Raw genomic sequence first — 21,870 nt, 5'->3', positions numbered from 1 at the left:
GAGGGCAGTGTCACTGGCCCTCATATGTGGGATCCGAACCGGGGCCCTCTGGCGTCCCAAGCCAGTTCTTAAACATTGCGCCACTCGGCCGGCCCTTCATTTTCTTTTTTGAGCAATGTTTTCTTCCACTAGGCTTCTAGTTATTTATACTGTGACATGAGACTTAATATAATTTTGTCTTCTAATCTTTTATTTAATTATTTTCCCTACTGTAGCATTCAGAGGTATATCATTCAGAGTCCTTGGAGGAAACAGATTGCACACTCACATGGGGAATTGAGGAGAATATAATAAAAGATGTGGACAAGGTGAAGGAGAATCTATAAGAGGAGTGAAGCATTTTGAGTCTGGCTTTAGCGGGGAGCCACTAGAGGTGGTAACTCCTAGACCTGAAGGGGCAAAGGAAAGAAGGGTTACAAGAACCCAGAGAGAGCTGTAACTGTAGCTATAGTTAAAGAGAGGGCTACCTAACAGGGTCTGTGGCCTCTGGTAGACACATGAGTGAGTCCAGAAGAGAAAACAGAAGAATTGCCAATTCAACCCATAGAATCATGGGAAATAATACATTGTTGTTTTATGTATTTATTTACTTTTTAAATTATCAGCATAGAAATTTATTTGAATTCAAAATAATATGGTTCTATTTAGAATACTGTAATATTATCTAAAGCAAACATCATCATTGGTTCTGAAATAGGTCTAAAGATGTCATTCTTTTAAAGTAAAAAATATGTACTAAGAATGTACAAGGAAGCAAAAATATAAAAAAACAGGTTTGCTGAATACTGGGAATCATTAAAAGATGGACAGACTAAGACACCGTAACGGAGTCCAAATTATAAACCATGCAGCAAGGAGTGCTCTCACTTTATTAATCCCCTGGAAAATAAATCAGTAACGTGAACGTACCACCACTTGGTTAACAGGACAAACTTCCCGAGGGACACAGGTAGTCATTCACCACACCTCGCCTTCCTCTAATTCCTTTCCTCACACTGATTTCTTTTTTTTCCTTCAAAATTGGTTTCATCCTGTTGAAAAATATTTGGTTTTATTTGTAAAGTGAAGAAAATAACATCCTGATTGAAGATGACCAAGGATCAAATTTTTGGAAAAGGTCAATTAGCTAGTTAGCAAAGACCATTGGTGGCTGGCAGAAAAAAATTTCAGGTAACGTATGTTCGCTAAAAAGATAAAAAGAATAAGCAGGTAAAAATGGGTGGAAAACCCTAGGGTTTTCTGTGACCTAGACAATCAAAAGCAGACAGGTGACTTTTGATTAAACTCATTTACTTGTGGAGTGAGCTACCCGGAGGCTCAAGAGAAGAGTCTGGTTTCCAGCAGTGTCCACGGCCACAGTGCAAGCTCAGAAGTTCTCCTCCTCTCGGAGAAACTGGAACACAGACGAGAAGTCTTTCTTTGAGTAGCCCTTTGCGCACATCATCCTGTAGATCTGATGAGCTTGACTGCCTAGGGGGATGGGGGTCTTTGTGTTGGTAACAGAGTCTTGTGCTAATCCCAGATCCTTAGCCATGAGTGTTGTTCCAAATCCACCCTGATAGTTATTAGCCGAGGGAACTCCATCCATCACCCCAGGTACAGGATTGTAAGTATCACTTGACCAACACCGTCCTGAGCTCATATTTAGGATTTTAGCCAATAGTTTTGGGTCAAGCCCTAACCTGATTCCCAGATTCATAGCTTCGGCGGTTCCAATCATACTAATAGCTAACAGCATGTTGTTGCAGATCTTTGCAGCCTGCCCGGTCCCAACAGCTCCACAATACACCACATTGGAGCCCATGCATCCCAACAACTCTTGGGCAGCAGCAAATTCTTCCTCAACTCCTCCCACCATAAACGTGAGGTTCCCAGACCAAGCAGCTCCCACACCACCAGAAACAGGGGCATCCATGAAAACTGCTCCCATTTTCTCAACTTCTTTGGCCAATTCTTTTGAAACTGTAGGATCAATAGTGCTTGAATCTATTAACAGTGAGCCTTTCTTCACTTTTTTTAGAATTCCATTTGCTCCAGAATAAGCTTCTATTGCATTATTATTGGTGGGCAACATTGTAATAATTCTGTCAGCTTTTTCAGCTACATCTGCTGGGGAAGACACTACCTGTTCACCTGCGTCTTGAAACTCCTTGCATGCATCAGGGAACACATCATAAATAATGAGCGGATAGCCATGTTTCATGAGGTTTTTTGCCATTGGATTCCCCATGTTGCCTAGTCCAATGAATCCAACTGGGGTCTTAGAGGCCATTGACCTAGAACACACCGCTGCAAGGCTGGCCGCTGCCGGCTGCTGCCGGCGGCTCCAGTACCTGAGGCCGGAGGCGGCTCCACGGAGTCGTAAGGAGGCTGCCATGCTGCCCCCGTCCCGCCTCCCGGCGGTGACCTCCGCCGCTCCGGTCTCGCCCACTGTCCACGAGTGTGCGCAGCAAAGCAGGCACCCACAACACCCGCAAGGGGCCGCGCACGCACGCCCATTGTTGTTGTTTTAAACCATCAAGTTTTGATATACTTTGTTATACAACAATAGATAACTAATAACATCAACAGGGAGGTGAACCCAAAACTGTTTCTCCACCAAAGATATGGAAAAGACCTGAAGACCTGTGCAATGGATCCCATAATTTTGATGTAAAAATAGTAAAAAAATGTTTTTACTTTTCATAGAGATACTTAAAACAGTATTCTGGGAGCATTTTATCTTTATTTTGTCTCAGGTATTTGAGACATAGCAATATACAATGCTGTCATTAGAAATTTTATTCCAAGCCCATTTACCTAATGTTAGGATAGTCTGCTTCCTTTATTTGATCCTATATTGGTGATCTTTGTATATCTGTGATCTTTAAAAAGTAACCATTTAGGCATCGCTTTTTCAGGTGATTGATAGTGAATAAACAAATGTCTTGGTCCTGAGACTGTAGATTGGTTCACTAAACATTTATTCCTAATTTTCTGTTTTTTGTTTTTTTGGGGGGCCTTCCTTTACTATAGAGGGTGAAAATAAAATGCTAAAATTTCCAGGCTCCCTTGCAACTAGAGTTGCCCACATGATATAGTTTTGTCCGAGGAGATGTAGCTGAAAATATCCTGTGAGATCTTCTCTTCCTGTATATATATTTTTAAAAGTCACAAGAGGAGAAAGCCCTCTTTGTCTTAGCCCTTTTGTTTTCTTCCAGATTGAAAACAAGAGAATTTGAGGATGATTTCTTAGAGACTATTTACAATGGTGTGGGCAGGGTGTAGGGAAAACCACAAGGGACAAAGCAGTACCCCAGGATGAGTATCAGAGAGTCTCAGGGGTAAAGGGAGGGATTTACTGGAAACAGAACCAGAGAGCGGTGTGTGCATGTGGGGGGAGTGCCTTGAGAGGTGCTGTGACCTTCGGTGGGGGACACAGACACTGTCTTCCCTCCATTTAATCTGTGTGTGCTCCCCTTTGGCTGAACCCCACTGGGATTCAGGAGGCAAGGTCTGCCTCTTGGACACAAATCTGGGTAGAAAAGAGTAGAAAGACAAACAGCATAAAAGGCCCCTCTTATTTATCATTATATCCCTGGTGTGTAGCACATGGTAAGAGTGCCTGGCACAAAGTAGATGAACACATTTTTAATGAATCCACTTTTTTTTTTTCTATCTTACCGTGCTTAAGACCTAATCTGTAATTATTACCAACCTCGCTCAGGCCCATTTATCCACCATAAAATGGCAGATCTGCAAGGGACTTCTTTTAACCACAAGAAAAGTTATTTGGGTCCCTGAGGCCAGATTTAGAAATGGCTCTTTGAAACAACTTTCGTAGATGTAGACTTTTAAAAGCATTAGATGATTCTATAGTTTTACAAAGTCTGTTCTCTAGTATAATTTAATTCCTAAATACCCACCTCATCAGGGCCTTCCATAAGAAATAACTTTTGTGTGCTACCTGTATGACTAAGTCTCAGTTTCCCCATCTATAAGATAAGGGTGATAATAGGTACTCAGCATTCAAATCTCACCTCCAAGTCTCACCTCCTCAGGCTTTCTAGAATATCACATTAAAAGAATAAAAAAGGAGTATCACACCCCAGATTACTCTCCAGCCCATTAATATATTTTTTCCGCATTGCAGTTGTTACTTTTTAATTGTAACTTATTTATTGTTTACTTGTAGATCGTTCGTCTTCTCCCAAAAGAATACTTGCTCCTTGTGAGCAATGACTTTGTGTTATTTGCTGCTCTTTTCCCAGCACCCAGAAGTGTGCCTGGGACATATGTTTTTTTGATAAATATTTGTTGATGGATGAATGAATAATACCACTTCTCGACCTCAGGGCTGTTGTGAATATTAAATGAAGTAACAATGAAATGCACCTGGCATGGTGTTTTCTGTTCTCTTTTTCCTTCCCTCACCTCCTGTATAGAATCCAGCAGCAAGTCAGCTTGACTTCACCCTCAAAACATCCCAAATTCTCAACTTCATTCATATCTATCACTCTAGTCAAGCCACCCTCATCTCTGACCTGGACTATACAAGTAACAGTCTTCTAATCTAGCTGATCTCCCTGCTTCCTGTCTTGCTCCTGTCCCTCTCAAACCTCAATCCAGTCTCCACAGCTAGGAAGATCTTCTAGAAACACAATTCAGATTATGTCTTGCCCCAACTTTAACATCATCAACAGCTTTCTAGACACTAGAATTAGCCCAAACTCCTTTACATGGTCCCTGCCAGCCTCCTAGACTTCATCTGCTTTAGGCTACCTGGCCTGTCTTTCTCTTTCTCATTCTCTTTTTCTCTCTCCTGGAATTTAACAAATTTCTTTCCATTTTAGCGCCATAGCACTGATGGATTCTTTATTGGAATCTTTTGCTAGCTGGCTCCTTATTATCATTCAGACCTGAGTTTAAATGGTCACTGAGAGGAAGTGTCACTAATTTAAAACGGTCATTTCTTATCACGCCCCCTTTTATAGCACTTAATACTATCTAATATTTCCTTGTTTATATGTTTGTTTCTTCCCAGCTAGGTTTTAAGCTTCGTGAGCGCAGAGACTTGTCTGTCATATTCATCGTCCTATCTCCAAAGCTAGAGCAATGCCTGGACATATAGTATATGCTTAATAACAATTTGTTGAATAAGTAAATGCATTGATTATGATGTGATGCCAATGAAACCTCAGACGATCTGGCTACAAATTCTAATAATTTTCCCAAGAATAAGAATTGCAGTTCCGAAGTTAGATACTGGAAGACTGTGGAAACCTGACAATAAAAGATCTGGAGCTGAAGGCTGGGGGCGAGCGGAGGGAATATATTAGAACTTTGGCCTTTTTCCCCCCTATCCAAGGACCCCAAAGACCTTGCAAAAGGGAGGCCTAGACTCTGTTGATCAGAAATTCCAGCTCAGCCACAATAGGTATTTTCAATCCAGGATTCTTCTCAGCCACTTCTACTGGATTGCAAATACGCAAACACCTTTAGGACCCCGGGTTCCTTTCTGTTTCTTTATGAATGAACCGGCTCTAGTCTGCGCGTGCGCAGCAACTAGTTCTCCCGCTCCACGTGAGGCCCCCCCCATCCCTCCAGCTAGTGGCCCGCCCTAATCCTTTCTAATAGACCAATGGCGAGCGGCCTGGGGGCGGAGCCGGGAGCGGCGCGGCTCTGTAGTTCCCCTGCGCGCCGCTCCCTCGCTTTAGTCTTGCTGTGTTGTGATCACGTGGCCTGCTGCGGGTGCGGCGCTTGTTTTGGTTTCTCTCTAGCTTGCCCCTGGCAGCTGCGGGTAAGGGACTTTTCTGTACCGGTTGCTGAGCCAGTCTACACTCTGACCTCTTCTTAGGGCTCTCTTAGCCCGCAGTTCTGCAAGCCCTTCCGGGCCTGCTCCTGCCGTGCCGCTAGTCAGCTATAGGAGGGTGGTTATCCTCGGATACCGCTCTGTAGGTGAGTCTCCGTCCTGGGGAGAGCACCAACGCACCGCCTCTTTGTGGCCAGAGGAGGCGCGCTGCCGCGGGAACGCGACCCAGGGAGGATGGTGGTATCGTTAGAATGGGAATGTAGAGTGAGGGTTGAAAGGATAGAGGAGTAAAGACTGGGGTGGTGGTAGTGTGTGGAGGGCTGCAGGAAGTGGGAGCATGTAAGGGTTAATGTGGGCTTGGCTGCAGGAACACCAGAGTAGTCCCCAGCGTTACTCTGGGGTGTAGGGGTGGGGTCAGCGTTTGATGACGGGCGCGGTTTGTGTGGGGCAAGTGTCAGGTGTTTAGGTGGAGGCAGACTTGATACTAGGGAATCTCGGATCTTCCCAGGGGTGGGATGGGGAAGGCGGCGGGAAAGGCTTCTTGCGGTGTCACTGAATGCATCCGGTGGCCAAGGTGCAGAGACCCATGGCGAAGAGAGTGAGGTTAGACTAAGGGAAGGCATTGTATGGGGCACTCACAGGCTAGGGTGCTAATTTTGGGCCCCCTTTAGTCCTGGGCCGCAGCCCAAAAGGACAGAGATATGAATGTGTGTAGCTGATTTGGATACAAATACCACTGCTTCCCACAGAGAAGACATCTTTGGCACATCAGTTTATGGAGGGCGAGTTCTTGGAAGGCTATGATCCTACAGTGGAGAATAGTGAGTGGACTTCTCCCCTAGGGGTGGGCCACGGAGGGCGGAGGGCTTGGTGCCCCACCTGACTCCATGATGGGATTTTCCTGGTGCCAAAGGGATGATTTAATTATACAATTTGATTAGACATTAAATCTAATCTCTTCTCTAGCAATCCTGTTCCATGAGTGGAGCTAGTGTGGATTTTGCAATATACTGAGTCCAGAATGGTGTAGATATAGACAATAAGAACCTGAACTTTGTCTCTCCAGTTTCCTGGGGAACTCCCTGGACCTGGTCCATCTATGTCACCCCCAGGGTTAAGAATGTATGGGGGCACATATCGCTAGCCCTACAAGGCACATCGCAGTTAAGTTTTCTTTTCAGCTTACAGCAAGATAGTGATTCTTGGCAAAGATGAGTTTCACCTACACCTGGTGGTTGCAGCAGGGCAGGTACTAGTTTGGGGTAGGGTATCTAAACGTGGCAGTTTAGTTCTGGGAGATGAAGTCTGGTAGCCTCTGTGGCTCATCTGTAAAGCATTTTAAAAGAAGCATTTTAGCATCTAGTGGTGCGCAGCACTCATTGGAGCTACTCTATAAATACTTGTTGAATAGAAGTAACTAGAGTAGGGAGTGCCCCAGGGAGGGTCCCCGAGATGCAGCCCACCAATCTTTGCCATCTGAGTGTTGTGTACTAGGTATTGATGTTTCTGTTTCTTGTCAGTATGAGCACAGCATTCTGCCCTATTCATTCATCATTGGGGTCCATGGTTATGTTCTTGTATATTCTGTCACCTCTCTGCATAGGTAAATGACCAAGGTTGTGAGTGGGGAACTTGCGAGGATCTGAGGGCTGTCCCAGAATAAGGTTATAGCTCTATTTCTTGTGTTTATAGCTTCCAAGTCATTGAGAGTCTGTACCAAAAGCTACATGAAGGCCATGGGAAAATCTGGTAAGTGGGCCTGGGGGATAGAGACATAGTGTGGGCATGAGACACAGGAAAGAACAGAGGCGAATATTGATCCAAGTCTGGAGGCCAGGACATAGGTCCTGTATAATCTGATGGGGAGTTGTCCAGCCCTGATGTGGAGGCTGGAGTCCATGGGCAATTGGAGGGGATCCTATAATAACTGCAGTTTCCTCACAGGCTGCCGATGGTGCTAATGGGGAACAAGGCAGATCTCTCTCCAAACAGGTATGGAAATCTCTGCAGCTCAAGGTGAGAGAAAGTGAGCTGGGCTAGAAATGTCAGGCTCTAGTTCTGGCTCTCCCACTGACTTGAACAAGTCATTTTATCTCTTTTCACTTCTAACTTGAAGGTTAAGACGAGATAATCCTTATAATGCAAAAGCTATAATTTTATATTTCAAGCCTCAGTCCTTGGCTTCTTTGTTTTAATATATCTTCTCCTTCCTCAACCCTCCTTCCAAACCTTGAAGTGGGATGTGTTACAAATCTAGATTCTATAAAGATTTTGCAGAGAACATGGGGACATCACTGTCCTCCATCTTCATGTCCCAGGTTTGTTTCTAGGGAGGTCCAGGCAGTTGAAGGGAAGAAGCTGGCAGAGTCCTGGGGTGTGATATTTATGGAGTCATCTGCCCAAGAGAGTCAGGTGCTGGGCCAGATTAGGAAGATGGTGGGAGTGGCAGTGTTTTTTCTTATGGCACTGCTTGGTGGTGGGGATGGTGGGGGAGTGGAGTATTCACCTCAGAGTTGGATGGTATTATTGGCAGTGAACTGACTTTTTTGCCCTGAATCTCTATCCCTTGCAGCTGGCTCAAGGCATCTTCACCAAAGTTATCTAGGAGATTACCCATGTGGAGAACTCCTTCTACAGGCAAAAGCGCCGCTGCCGTCTCATGTGAGCCCTCAGGCATGGGGTAGCTGCCTTGATTCTGCCCCTGGCACTTGCCAGGCTCCAATAGGGGCAGGTCCTCAGGGCTTCACAGGTATGGTTGCCAGCTGTGTTCCTGGCCCTCTGGGCACACAGTATGGTACCCTCATGTTTGCACAGTTTTCCCAGGCTTCAGTGGCCTAGTTGTCAGTGTTTACAAAGGGGCAAGAATGTCTCATGGGCTCTGGCCTCAGCTCTCTGTTTTTGCTAAATGAATTCTTATAACCTGCAAGGTTGCGAGATGAGTCCTGGGCATTATTTATTCAGGATCCAGTCGCCTATGTAGATTTTGGGTTTTGGCTGGGTGAAGGGAGCTGGGGACTCTAGAAGTGGAGCTGGCTCCCTGGGGTGACAATGTATATATGCAAATAAACTGAGAAATCTTTTTATTGTTGATTCTTCTGTAATGGGAAGAATTCAGGGCCAATATCTCCTTTTCCAAGGAGTGATTACTATGGTCTTTGGTGGGGATAAGGGTTAATTTATTTCCTCCTACATCATTCCTATTCCTTACTCCTCACTCATTCAGGACCTTTACCGTAAGACTTACTACTTGCCTTTCTCAGCTCTTTTCTACTGGGTTCTCTCTGTACAGGTACCAGTTGGCTGCCACTCCCATCCAAGTTTGTAGGCCCTCAAGAGCCCCTTAACTACAGAAACACTACCCTCTAGTGGCCAGCTGCCACTTGCTGGCCTAGCTTGTCTCCTGGGCCTTGGCATTTGCTGGAACTCAGAGTGGGTAGGATTTGGGGAAGGTGAAGGCCCTTCCTTATTCCTAGTGATATAATAATTGAGGAGTGTAGAGGCAGGGACTAAACTTTGTGAAAATTGTCTAAGAGAGTTGTGAGTAAAGTAAGAAATAATGCCTGTGGTGTGTATCAATCCCCCCATACACCCATGTCCCCAGTGCTTTTCATTAAAATGAATTTTCTTTGCTCTTTTCATACTTTTGGTGACTTTTTCATGCTTTTCACACCTTTGGAGTTGCTCCCTTTTTTAGGTGTCAAGGCTACTTCTTATCAACCCACCACCTCAGTAGGAAGATGGATATCTCAGCTAGGAAGGTTTGGTCTTATATACCTCTAGTTCCTGTGTTCTCCCCGCCCTTCCACCTCCACCCCCCAGCCCTAGGGCCTAATTGGCCAAATACCTCCTCCAAGGACTTCTCTGAATGGTATCCTTCACAGTGAGGGCATAGACTTCTGCCAACTAGGGGAAATGGAGTTATTCTGTCAATGCACTTAATTGGGGAGGATAGACAAAATCGAGGTATGATTTTTACCTGTTACCTTGTTAGTGCCTGGCTCCAGGCTAGTTGGGCTTACAGTTGGGAATTGTTTGCCATGCTAGTTTTTAAAAGTCCTGCCAACTGCTTTTGCATCTCTGATCCAGAATCTAAAAGAAATAAGGGCTACTGGAAGAAGCATATCCAAAGAGCAATCTCTGTGATTTAGGAGTCTCTTTAGGGTTGTCACCACAGTCTCTCCTTACATTAAAATTAAGTCCTTTTGTACATCTCACCTGGAATACATATACAGGTACTGCCATTTCCATGCGTTCTGGGATAGATTTAGAAATGTCTGAGGTTTTCTAGAACTATATCAAGCAATCTGAAGGCTTGATAGCAGTAAACAATAGTGGTGAATGGCTGGGTTGGAATACTCTTTCACTTAGCTGTGTAACCTTGTATAGTTACTTAACCTCTCTGAGCCTCAGATTCTCATTTATGAAGTATAATTAAACTTTCATAGGGGTGAAGTGAGAATTAAACTGAGGTGATATATGAAATGCTTAGCACAATTCCTCATACATAATAAACCCTTAAGAAATGGTGGCTATTGTGTTATTGGAGGTCTTTCTGGTGACAGTCTGCCTGTCGGCCTTTAGGTGCAGAGTAGGGAGGAGATTCCATTTTCCAACTTCTGTCTCTTGGTTTATTTATTCCACTATAGCAGGGACAGGTCTGGGGTTGCTGCTGGAACTTTTTGCTGAAATAGACCTGAATGGTCAGTTCAGGGCACATGATGTCAGTGTGTGGCTAGCACAGGACTTGCCTAGTCCTGATCCCTCATGACTCTGGCCAGTACGGATTTAGGTCTCCTGCACTGTCCAATATGGAAGCCACAAATCACATACGACTATTTAATTTAGTATTAAAATGAAAAAGTTTCTCAGTTGCACCACCTACATTTCAAAGTGCTCAATAGCTACATGTAGCTAAGTCACATTAGATAGTGTAGCTATAGTGCATATTAGATAGTGTAACTTTAGTGCATTTTCATCATTGCAGAAAGTTCTATTGGACAGCACTGTAAAGCCTTCCCAACAAAAATGGCCCTACAACCTTATTTGCCTGCCTTTTTCTCCACATCTTTCTTAAAAATCATCATCATCCCAGGAAAAACATGGTCATTGGTTGAATCAAGGCTCCACTTCTCACTAGAGGTGGTTTGTTCGGCAATTTTACTTATTTTAGCCTCAATCTCGGTATCTGTAACACGGACACAATTCTATGCAATTCATTACGAGGGTGAGGAATAACTAAGAATACATCAAGTATCTAACACATAGTTAATTTGTCTCCTCCTGACCATTCCTTGGGTACAGCTAAGGCAGAAAAGGCATTCCACTCCTCATCCAGACTTATGGGGGTGGGGTGGGGGGTGCCTGCAGGCAGAGATCTTGTCTAAACTAACAGTACTCCGGCCAGGTAGCAGCAAGGCTCCAAGGTACAGCTCCTTTGTTTACTAAAAAGGGGGACACAGGTCCTGAAGATCCGGAAAGATTGGGGTTGGGGGCACCCATGAAAGGAAGGGAAACTCCACATTTGTTTTGATGGGGTGTATATGTGTGGTGATTGGGGGGGTGGGGGTGGTCACTGACAGTCCCTTTTCCTCACGAGGGGTTTTGAGAATCAGAAGGAACGGCTCGTTCCGCTTTTCTTCGGCCCCCGAACGTGGCAAGAACCCACCCTTGGCAGCGCCAGGCGCCGTGCCTCACTTTCTCCATTTGCGGACTCCAGTTCCCAGGATGCAGAGCAGCGGCCAATCTCCTGGCTCTTCTTCCATCTCCCTCCCGGGAAAGACTGCCGCTGGCCAAGGCAAAGGAGCAGCTGGAGTTTCAGGGGCCGGTAACTCCAAGGGAACGGAACTAGAAAGCGGTCGGAGTCCTAGTTTCTCTAGCCGGGCGGCGAAGAAGGCAGTTCCAGGACCGGGACGAAGAGGAGGGGGGTTTCATTCCCACGTGTCTGCCCAGCGGCCAGCCCGGCGCCGTCGGGGTTAACGCGTGGCGGAGGGATCCCGGAGCGTGTGCGTAGAACTGCAGAGTCACAGCCTTTCCTCCGAGTGAGCGGTACCACTCCGCCGCTCCGCTCCGCTCCAACACAAAATAGGGCCGCGTCTTCTTCTTTCTCCCCTTCTCGAGTGGGGTTCCCCAGGCAAAAGACCCCCCCCGGACCTCGCACCGGAGGCTTCCTGAATCTTCACGACCGCTGCCGAGATCTCGGGCCAGGAAATAGCCCCTTCGCAGGAACCACCCTACCGGCCGAACAGGAGGCGGAGGGGGGGAGGCGGAGCGGCGCCGCGCTGCACTACTTTCCTCTCCGGTTGCAAATGGCTGCCTCGTTCCCCACTTTCCGCTCAGTTTCCTGACCCCCCGGCGCCGGGAGCCGGGGTTGGGCCATGCACCTCTAGGCCCCCCGCGATCACAGCCAGCCGGGGGTCGAGGGGGTGCCTCCGATCAGAGCCGGCCAGGTCGGGGGCGGGGCAGCTCCCGAGGCCAGAGGGGAAGGGAGGCGAGCGCAGGGCCTGGAGCGGCCGAAGGGGAGCGGGCAGAGGGCTCGCACCGCCCGCCCCTTCCTCTTCCTCGCCCACCTACCCTCCTCCCTTCCCCGGGGGGAGCAGAAGGTGGGGGGCTCGAAGCCGCCGAGGGCAAACGCTCGGGGTCGAGGAGCCTGGCGCTGGGTGTGTGTCAGGTTCAGCCCCGCGGCCCCGCCGGCTCCGCGTCGCCGTAGCTCGCGCGGCCCCGGGGCGCCGGCCCGGGCGGGGAGAGGGGCTCGGCGCTTCTGCGAGGGTCTCACGTTCCATCCGGGCCCGGCGCGGGGCGGCGCGGCATTCCTTCCGGGCTGCTGGGGAGGCGCCTCGACGTTCCATCTGGAGAGCCTCGACGTTCCGCCCGAGCCCGGCGCGGGCGGCCGGGGCGCTGGCCCGGCCCTAGGACTGAGAGGCCGCCCGACGACGCGGATGCGGAGGCTGCTCACCCAAGATCAAAGCCACCGGTGCTCTCTTTGTGTCCGCTCGGGATTCGCGGCCCTGGGGCTGTCCATGGAAACCTAAACTGCTGGAACCCGAAGCACAGAATCCCTCTTTGGCTTCTTGCTTTTTTTTGGAGAGGAGGGTGGCCACTCCGACCTGGATTTACCGTTCTTGGTCCCCCTAAGCCCCCCCGTGCGGGGGGCGGCTGTGATCGCTCTGGCGGTTGGAGGTCGGGGAGCGGCCCGGGCTCTGGCCATGTTCTCGGATGAGGATTCCTGGATCGCCTTGTGAAGAGGTGAGTGAAGTCCGCCCGGCCAGGGCCCAGAAAGGGTTGGACTGGGGGCATAGCCAGATGGACTATCTTGGCCAGAGCTGGCCTTTAGGTTGGAGAACGGGGTGCCAGGGCTGAGAAGGGTTCCTTTGGCAGGGTCTGTCAAGGGAACCTGAGCCAGTGGCGGGCGCAGAACTGAGGCCTTATGTCTTGGGGTGTGCCTCTTTAAAGACTGGGGGTTCAGGGAACCACGGGAGTTTGGGAACCCGGCCAGATCGCCTGTCTGCCTGTTTATTTTTGTGTTGGGGGGAGCTCTACTAAACAAGGACCCAGGCCCTGATGCCAGCACCAATCCCAGTTGGCTGCTTCTCTCTCAGGGTTCCCTGTGGGCCTTGAGAACAGAACAACTTGGGGCTGGTGGTGGGTGGGGGGAGGTGTACGGTAGGGTGCCACAGACTTACTGCCAGGTTGGACTTTAAGGTTGTTCTTGCCCATCCAGGCACCCAGAGCAGTCTCTGGGAGACTCAGGGAACCCTAGGTCCTCACCAGGCCTTACTTCACTGTGGAAAGGAGTGAGTGTGTGGAAACTGACTAGTGTAAGGAAGGGGGTGGCTGGGGCAAGAAGGAGGCGGGGCTGGGGGCAGCTCTGGCCTTACTGTTCAACTTTAAACTACCCCTGCCTGGCAAAGTGACCCTAGCGAGGCCTAGGGCTGTCTTAGCCTGCTTTGCTGCCACTCCTCTCAGGATGGACATAATCTCTAGGGGATTATAGAGGAGGCTGTTGAGATTTGCTCCCTGCAAATGGGGGCTGCGAAAAATGGCTTTTGTCTCCCGCTTTCTCTGAGCCTGTTGTGGAGAGCTGGTTGCCCATAAGTCCTTGGCCAATCCTGCAGGCACCTCCTCGACCTCTCCAACCCTTTTTGATCTGGCCCTCTGATTCTGTCCCATCCTTATAGAATAGGGTAGCCTGTACCTCTCTGAAGGAGAAATCATCTGATCAGAGCTGTTTCTGCAGAAGCCGGTGTTTCCAGCCCTGGCAGGAGGTGTTGGGGAGAAGTGGTGTGCATGTGAGTGCACGAAGGGTGTAGCATAAGCCTCACACCTCAGCCCTGGGCTGGGACAGCCCCTCTCACAGCTGTCATGCTGCCCAGCAGGGATTTGGCTGGTGTGTTTTGTCCCCCTCACTCCATTCCCTGCAACATACACTCATAGGCTAGATCTCTTTGAGCCTGGCTTTGGAAAGGTGAAAATAGGGGTTTTGCCCTTGAAAGATTTCTGGGTGGTAACCCCGAGGTGAGAGGTGGCACAGGGGTGTTGGAGTGAGGCTAGCTGTCACCCATCATGCTCTCTGCACCTGCCTCCTTTAGAGGGCCCCTCTTGTTGTCTGTCCTCAAAGAACTTCCTTAGGAGAAGCCTCTCCTTGTTAGCTGTGGCTTACCCCAGGATGACCCAGGGACAGTCCAGGAGGGTCTACAGGCCAGTGTTGCCATTTGGATTCTTCCTGGAGGGCTGACCCAAAATGGGGGTGGGGAGAGGTGTGGTTTGATTCTCAGGCTGGGAACCAGGAAGTCTTGAGTCCTACAGAAGAGCTGTTCACTCAAGGGCCTGCTTCAGCCTTTCACCTCTCCAAGCCTCCATTTCCCCTTTGGCTGGGAAAATGGAATTAAAGCTATTGGTCTGGGATGGAGGCAGGGAGGAGAGTGAGTTGAGATGACTACCTGCTTTCTTCCTTGCTGTTTAGAGCCTCTTAGGCCTAGGACTAAGGGGAGCCAGCACAGTTTTACTCCCTAGATCTGTACTTCTCTGGGATCTGTAGTTCCCCAGAGGAAGACTGGCCAGGCATTATCGTAGTTTAGAACTAGGGAAAAACCCTTGGTGTGTATGTGTATGTGTGTGTGTGTGTGTGTGTGTGTGTGTGTGTGTGTGTTTTCGCTGTGAATGATGGGACAGGAAAACCTATGTTCTTTATTTATTTGGATCTATACATGGGCCTGACAGCTGGGACTCAGCATTGGGGTGCAGGTACTAGACTGCAAGGGTAGGGAAATGGGGCTCAGACGTCTTGGAGGTGCCCCTAGATTCTTTTTGGTACAGCTTGGAGGGCACTGTTCTTCACATCTTGATCCCTCATAGTCCATGGTTCTGTGAGTGAGGCTTCAACTTTGAAGGGTGTTGGTAGTCTGTCTCCCAAGCCTGGACGAAGGTGGTTTCTGTACCTCTCCAAGCAGTGCCAGCCTTACCAGCTTAAGAGGGCTGCGTTTGGGGGAGGGCAGAGGAATTTGTCCCTCTGGCCTTGTGTGAGGCAGTCCTCCTCCCACCTACTGTATTATCACTGTTGCTTTTTATTTCTTGCTGTTTGTGACTCCTTTGGCCTCAACTTTGAGAGCAGAGCGGGTGGAGGATCTTTGGGGGCATATACTACGATTCACATATTTAGGAAACTTTGAAGATTTCTGTGTGTGGTCAAACCTTGAATGACTGAATAGGAAGAGGGGCCTGGCCTGGTTGGTGCCCTGACCTCCAGCCCCTGCTTCCCATAGGTGGCTTCTAAGGGCCCCTTGAAGTTCCAGAGCAGCTTTTCTGTGGGCCGGCCAGATGACCACCTTGCTTTGCTTTCAGGTGTGGCTGTGTGGTAGGTTTTGGAAAGATATGATCTGGGAATGGAGGTAACAGGTATCATGTGATACTTCATTTCCCCAATCTAGTAGATTCCGCTAGTGTGAGGTGGCGGGAAAGTAAAATAAAATTTCCTTTCCTGTGACATGTCACAAGAGGCTCATTATCAATCTCCGGAAATGAAGTGTGAGCTCAGGGAAGGAGGACTAATATTGTGGTTCTTAGGTAATTGATTTATTGATCCTGGGCACCTTTGAGGGTTCCCCCCGTCTCATCTGTCCTAGTCACTCAACCCTAAGTGGCTGACAAAGTTATTTGGTAGTTGGTTTGGGAAGAGGGGCTTGTCCTTACTGAAGTTGGTGTGGTCTCTCTGGTTAAACAAAAGGAGTGGAAAAGGTGAGAGAGAAACTTTTCAAACTTTTATTTAGAGTTCTGTTTTAGGGATTTCCCCCCACCCCCAGCTCTGGAACACTACACTTTCTCTGCTTAAGCCTCTACCCCTTTCATTAAAAGCTGTAAGCACCAATCCCTTTCTCCCTTCTGTAGGATCCCTTTTCTCTTCCTCACCTCTGTAATTCTTATTCTTTACTTCTCTCTTTTTTGGACTATGCTTAGTTCCCTCCGAAGTTTAGGAAAATATGCCCAAAGGTGTGGGTCTCAGCCCTCTTAGGTATAACTTTAGTGTGTTTCATTTGGCTCTGGTATAGGCAGGCATATTTTAGAAGAGGGGACCGTTACCCCCACCCCCATAGTGCGTGTGGAAACCCTGCTTGACGGAAGAGGAAGGAAGCTACTCTGCTCCGCTGTGTGCTGCCCAGTTTAGAACTCCTCCAGTGGCAGTGTGCTTCCTGAGACTACAACTCCCAGCATGCCTAGCCTCAGGCCTGGCTACACATGCTCAGTAACTCTTAAGGCCCACTTCTGTTAACTACTAGGGCTCTCTGAGGAGGAAGGGCAGTTGGCATTGCTAAGGGCAACGGCCTGAGGACTTCAGGCTAGGTGAAATTCTGAGATCAGTCACTGCAGGGTCCAGGGGGTGGGCCTGAGCTGGATTTGGATGAGCAGTGGGTGGAAGTTGGGGAGTTTCCTCTGTTGTGATTGGGATGTCCTGGTTGGAAACAATGCAGGTTGGGGAGATCCTTTCATAGCTGGGTTTTAGTTCCAATAATATGTTCTGCATCCTGCAAGACTGCAGACTCTGTCTCTGAGAGAGGGATTTTGGTTGCACTTAGACTTCTTGGGTTATGATTACCCATGGGTTGACACTGACAGACCTGTCGATAGCTGACTTGAGACCTGAGGAGAAAGGCCAGGGATGGGATACATCAGAAGCCCAAAACTCAGGAGTGAGGCAAAGGGCAGTACTAGATATAAACTGGATTTGCTTCTAGTTGGATGCTATTGCCCTGGGATCCCTGAGGCAGGAGGTGGGAAGTGGGATAGGAGGGTATGTGTTTATCTGGGGAGGAAGTAGGCAGTGGGATAAGAGTTAGGGAGAAGGACTTTCCTTGTCATTAGTATAAGAGTCTGTAGGTAAGGCTTTTGCTCTTATTTATGTAGGGTCATTCACTGCCTTCCTGCTAGGATTCTGGGAAAAGTGTTTAGTGGAGAGACTTATTAGACATATAGATATCTTTTTTGGCTTTGACAGGTCTCCCCGAGAGGGCCCTGCCCAGTCGGAGAGAGGGATGGACAGCCAGAAGCCGTCTGGTGAGGATAAAGATTCAGAACCAGCAGGTGAGTAGGGCAAATGCTGGGTTTGCTGGCAGCTTTCTGCTCTTCACAGACAACCTTATATTTCTGGTCCTGGCACAAGGACAAGAGCTTAGTCTGTCTAATAGACAGGTAATTGAAGGACTTTGTTCTTTGGTACAAAAGTCAAAATGCGATCCCTGTGATCCACTAAGGGTTTTGGGTAATCTCATAGGTCCGATGAGTGGACTGGTATTAAATAGTGGGTGATGGCTGATGCATGCTTCTCTTTTTGTTCATTCAGCTGATGGACCTGCAGCCTCTGAGGAGTCAAGCGCCACTGAGCCAGACCTTCCCAACCCACATGTGGCGGAGGTCTCTGTGCCCAGTTCTGGGGGTCCTAGGATTCAGGAGCCTCCCCAGGACTGCAGGTAACTAGTTTGAGAAAATGAGAATATAAGGCCACATGAGGATTTGTTTTGAGAATCTTGGGCTTCAAGAAGGATTATTTAGGAAAATGAATGTTTGGGAAGCATAGGCATTTTAAATCATGGGGTTATCAGGGGTGCCTGTGGGCAGGGGCCCAGCATGGTGCTGATGCTTGTGTGTGTCCACAGTGGGGGTCCAGCACGGCGTTGTGCTCTCTGTAACTGCGGGGAGCCTAGTCTGCATGGACAGCGGGAGCTACGGCGCTTTGAGTTGCCATTTGACTGGCCCCGGTGTCCAGTGGTGTCCCCTGGGGAAAATCCAGGGCCCAATGAGGCAGCGCTGCTCAGTGAGGACCTATCACAGATTGGTTTCCCTGAGGGCCTGACACCTGCCCAGCTAGGAGAACCTGGAGGTAAGTATTGGGGAGGTGGGGTAACTGATCTGGGCACAAAAGGGGGGTAGGGGCTGGGCGGTCTTGAGCCAGTGATCAGCTTTTTGTTAATTCTTCCCTTTCTGTTTACCTCTTTCCACCTATACAGGATCCTGCTGGGCTCACCATTGGTGTGCTGCATGGTCGGCCGGCGTATGGGGACAGGAGGGCCCAGAACTATGTGGTGTGGACAAGGCCATCTTCTCAGGGATCTCACAGGTGGAGCTGGGGCTAGGGGATTGCATAGGCAAAGGGCTGGTGGGCTTCTTAGAGTCAGGGTAGAATGAGAAGGACAGTGTGCCTACGGGGGAAGAGCTAGTACCTGACCTGTTGCTCTAGAGTGAGACCGCTGGCACTGAGGCTTTGTCTCCACCCTGGCAGCGCTGCTCCCACTGCACCAGGCTCGGTGCCTCCATTCCTTGTCGCTCGCCCGGATGTCCACGGCTTTACCACTTCCCCTGTGCGACTGCCAGCGGTTCCTTCTTATCCATGAAAACACTGCAGCTGCTATGCCCGGAGCACAGTGAGGGTGCCGCACATCTGGGTGAGAAGTCCTGCACTTTGGGCATTGGGAAAATGAGGGGCAAAGTGTGCCTAGGATTTTTGTACTCTGCAGAGCACTCATCAAAGTCTATAATTTTATACTACCAGTCTGCTCCACTAAAATAGGTTTGAACTTTGAGAGGGCAGGGCGCTTTGCTTGTCTTGTTTACCATAGTGTCTGCAACATCTAGAACAATGCCTCGCATATAGACTGACACTTGGTAACTATTTGTTCATTCTGGTCCATGGACAGCCTGTTATGTAGATAGTTCTGTGCTGAGTCCTGCAACGAATCCATAGCTGACCCGTGTTCTCTGTCCCTTTCCACTGCAGAGGAGGCTCGTTGTGCAGTGTGCGAGGGGCCGGGGGAATTGTGTGACCTGTTCTTCTGTACCAGCTGTGGGCATCACTATCATGGGGCCTGCCTGGACACTGCCCTGACTGCCCGAAAGCGTGCTGGCTGGCAGTGCCCTGAATGCAAAGTGTGCCAAGCCTGCAGGTAAGAATGAGAGAGCAGGAGGGAAGCCTTAGACAAAGTACAGGTTAGGGTTGAAAATGAGGGCAGGGAGGACCCTGTTATGTGCCCTGTGCCCCTGTAGGAAACCTGGGAATGACTCTAAGATGTTGGTCTGTGAGACGTGTGACAAAGGATACCATACCTTCTGCCTAAAACCACCTATGGAGGAACTGCCTGCTCACTCTTGGAAGTGCAAGGTGAGTGTCCTTGATCCTGCCTAAATCTCTCTTAATTCTGCCTCCTCCAACATCCAGAGCTTCTCTGCTGTGACAAGTCCCTTGCTCTCCTCCAGTCTCTGCTGTCTGACCAATGTCTGTTTTGCCTTCTCCCTTCCCCTAGGCATGCCGGGTATGCCGGGCCTGTGGGGCAGGCTCAGCAGAGCTGAATCCCAACTCTGAGTGGTTTGAGAACTACTCACTCTGTTATCGTTGTCACAAAGCCCAGGGAGAACAGCCTATCAGTTCTGTTGCTGAGCAGCATCCTGCTGTCTGTAGCAGGTAAGTGGTGTGGACCAGAAGAGACTGGGCTGTGGGATTGGAAGTACTGAGATTGGCAGGGGCCATGTTAAAGCAAGCTGCCTTTGAGAGGAGAGCCTTGAGGTGGGCTGTACAATCCGTAGCACTTATGTCTTGCCCGAGTGCGCTCTCTAGGAGTTGATAGCTGATGAGAGCCACGGTGCCTGCTCCCCTGTACCCTCTGCAGATTCTCACCCCCAGAGCCTGGCGATCCCCCCACTGATGAGCCCGATGCTCTGTACGTTGCATGCCAAGGGCAGCCAAAGGGTGGGCACGTGACCTCTATGCAACCCAAGGAACCGGGGCCCCTGCAATGTGAAGCCAAACCACTAGGTGAGTAGGGTTTGAGGGTCCCTGAAAGTAATCCCCTTCTATTCTGCCACAAGGGATAGTTTCTGCTTTGCCCCAGACCTTGCACTTTCGGTGGAGTGGAGTGGTGTTGAGCTAGGTAGGAACATAGTGTGTTATGTCTGCAGGGAGAGCAGGGGCCCAACTTGAGCCCCAGTTGGAGGCCCCCCTAAATGAGGAGATGCCACTGCTGCCCCCACCTGAGGAGTCGCCCCTGTCCCCACCACCTGAGGAATCACCCACATCCCCACCGCCTGAGGCATTGCGTCTGTCCCCACCGCCTGAGGAATCACCCCTTTCTCCACCGCCTGAGGAGTCTCCTCTGTCTCCCCCACCTGAATCATCACCTTTTTCTCCGCTGGAGTCACCCTTCTCTCCACCAGAGGAGTCACCCCCATCTCCCCCACTTGAGACACCCCTTTCCCCACCACCTGAAGCATCACCCCTGTCCCCACCATTTGAGGAGTCTCCCCTGTCCCCCCCACCTGAAGAATTGCCCACTTCCCCACCGCCTGAGGCATCTCGCCTGTCTCCACCACCTGAGGAGTCACCCATGTCCCCTCCACCTGAAGAGTCACCCATGTCTCCACCACCCGAGGCATCTCGTCTGTTCCCACCATTTGAAGAATCACCCCTGTCTCCTCCACCAGAGGAGTCTCCCCTTTCCCCACCACCTGAGGCATCACGCCTTTCCCCACCACCTGAGGACTCACCCATGTCCCCACCACCTGAAGACTCACCTATGTCTCCCCCGCCTGAGGTATCACGCCTATCCCCCCTGCCTGAGGTGTCACGTCTGTCCCCACCGTGTGAGGAGTCTCCCCTGTCCCCACCACCTGAGGAATCTCCCACGTCCCCTCCACCTGAGGCTTCACGCCTGTTCCCACCACCTGAGGACTCACCCACATCCCCACCACCTGAAGACTCGCCTGCTTCCCCGCCACCGGAGGACTTGCTCATGTCCGTGCCGCTGGAGGAATCACCCCTTTCGCCACTGCCTGAGGAGCCGAGACTCTGTCCCCAGCCTGAGGAACTGCGCCTGTCCCCTATGCCTGAGGAGCCACACCTGTCCCCTCGGCCTGAGGAGCCACGCCTGTCCCCCCGGCCTGAGAAGCCGTGCCTGTCCCCTGCACCTGAGGAGTTGCTTCTGTCCCCTGGGCCTGAGGAGCCATGTCTATCCCCTGCACCTGAGGAGCTGCGCCTGCCCCCGCTGTCTGAGGAACCACGCCTGTCCCCCATGCCTGAGGAGCCGCAGCCGTCTCCCGTGCCTGAGAAGCTGCCCCTGTCCCCCCGGCCTGAGGAGCTACCCCTGTCCCCCCAGCCTGAGGAGCCGCGCCTGTCCCCCCGGCCTGAGGAGCCGCGCCTGTCCCCCCGGCCTGAGGAGCTGCGCCAGTCCCCTCAGCCTGAAGAACTGCACCTGTCCCCCCGGCCTGAGGAATCGCACCTGTTTCCCCGGCCTGAGGAGTCGTGCCTGTCCCCTCAACCTAAAGAACCCTCTGAGGAGCCAGGCCTGTGCCCTGCACCTGAGGAATTGCCCCTGTTCCTCCCATCTGGGGAGCCACCCTTATCCCCCTTGCTTGGAGAGCCGGCCCTGTCTGAGCCTGGGGAACCACCTCTGTCCCCTCTTCCTGAGGAGCTGCCGTTATCCCCATCTGGGGAGCCATCCTTATCACCTCAGCTGATGCCACCAGGTAAGGGGATGTTAGTACCCTGTTAATCTGGGACAGCCTTAATTCTTTATGGCACATCTAATCTAAGAGCCTTCCTTTTT

The 21,870-nt window shown here is 50.1% G+C and overlaps 2 protein-coding genes and 1 pseudogene across 2 annotated transcripts in view; 2 read left to right on the top strand and 1 right to left on the bottom strand.

Moving 5' to 3' along the window:
- Positions 1 to 1,173: 1,173 nt before the first annotated feature.
- LOC109393214 (3-hydroxyisobutyrate dehydrogenase, mitochondrial pseudogene) lies at positions 1,174 to 2,484 on the bottom strand (annotated as a pseudogene).
- Positions 2,485 to 5,825: 3,341 nt separating this feature from the next.
- Positions 5,826 to 9,427, top strand: RHEBL1 (RHEB like 1; the record flags this gene model as incomplete). Its single annotated transcript, XM_019662209.1, is given in 8 exon segments — positions 5,826 to 5,937; positions 6,541 to 6,612; positions 6,973 to 7,040; positions 7,312 to 7,394; positions 7,484 to 7,540; positions 7,736 to 7,783; positions 8,122 to 8,203; positions 8,364 to 9,427. Coding segments are annotated over 8 exon segments (615 nt in total), but the record flags the coding sequence as incomplete, so codon positions are not given.
- A 979-nt stretch (positions 9,428 to 10,406) lies between these two features.
- KMT2D (lysine methyltransferase 2D) overlaps positions 10,407 to 21,870 on the top strand; it is a 41,414-nt gene continuing 29,950 nt past the window's right edge. The window contains exons 1-11 of the mRNA XM_019662231.1: positions 10,407 to 13,033; positions 17,277 to 17,362; positions 17,622 to 17,748; positions 17,935 to 18,158; positions 18,286 to 18,395; positions 18,558 to 18,720; positions 19,053 to 19,218; positions 19,319 to 19,433; positions 19,576 to 19,733; positions 19,939 to 20,084; positions 20,228 to 21,790. Coding sequence (XP_019517776.1) covers positions 17,314 to 17,362; positions 17,622 to 17,748; positions 17,935 to 18,158; positions 18,286 to 18,395; positions 18,558 to 18,720; positions 19,053 to 19,218; positions 19,319 to 19,433; positions 19,576 to 19,733; positions 19,939 to 20,084; positions 20,228 to 21,790 — 2,821 coding nt within the window. The 5' untranslated portion in view covers positions 10,407 to 13,033; positions 17,277 to 17,313. The remainder of the gene's footprint in view (positions 13,034 to 17,276; positions 17,363 to 17,621; positions 17,749 to 17,934; positions 18,159 to 18,285; positions 18,396 to 18,557; positions 18,721 to 19,052; positions 19,219 to 19,318; positions 19,434 to 19,575; positions 19,734 to 19,938; positions 20,085 to 20,227; positions 21,791 to 21,870) is intronic.

Source organism: Hipposideros armiger, unplaced genomic scaffold, assembly GCF_001890085.2.
Source record: "Hipposideros armiger isolate ML-2016 unplaced genomic scaffold, ASM189008v1 scaffold_371, whole genome shotgun sequence".
NCBI classification, from domain to species: Eukaryota; Metazoa; Chordata; class Mammalia; order Chiroptera; family Hipposideridae; genus Hipposideros; species Hipposideros armiger.
This window is presented reverse-complemented; position numbering and strand designations above follow the sequence as displayed.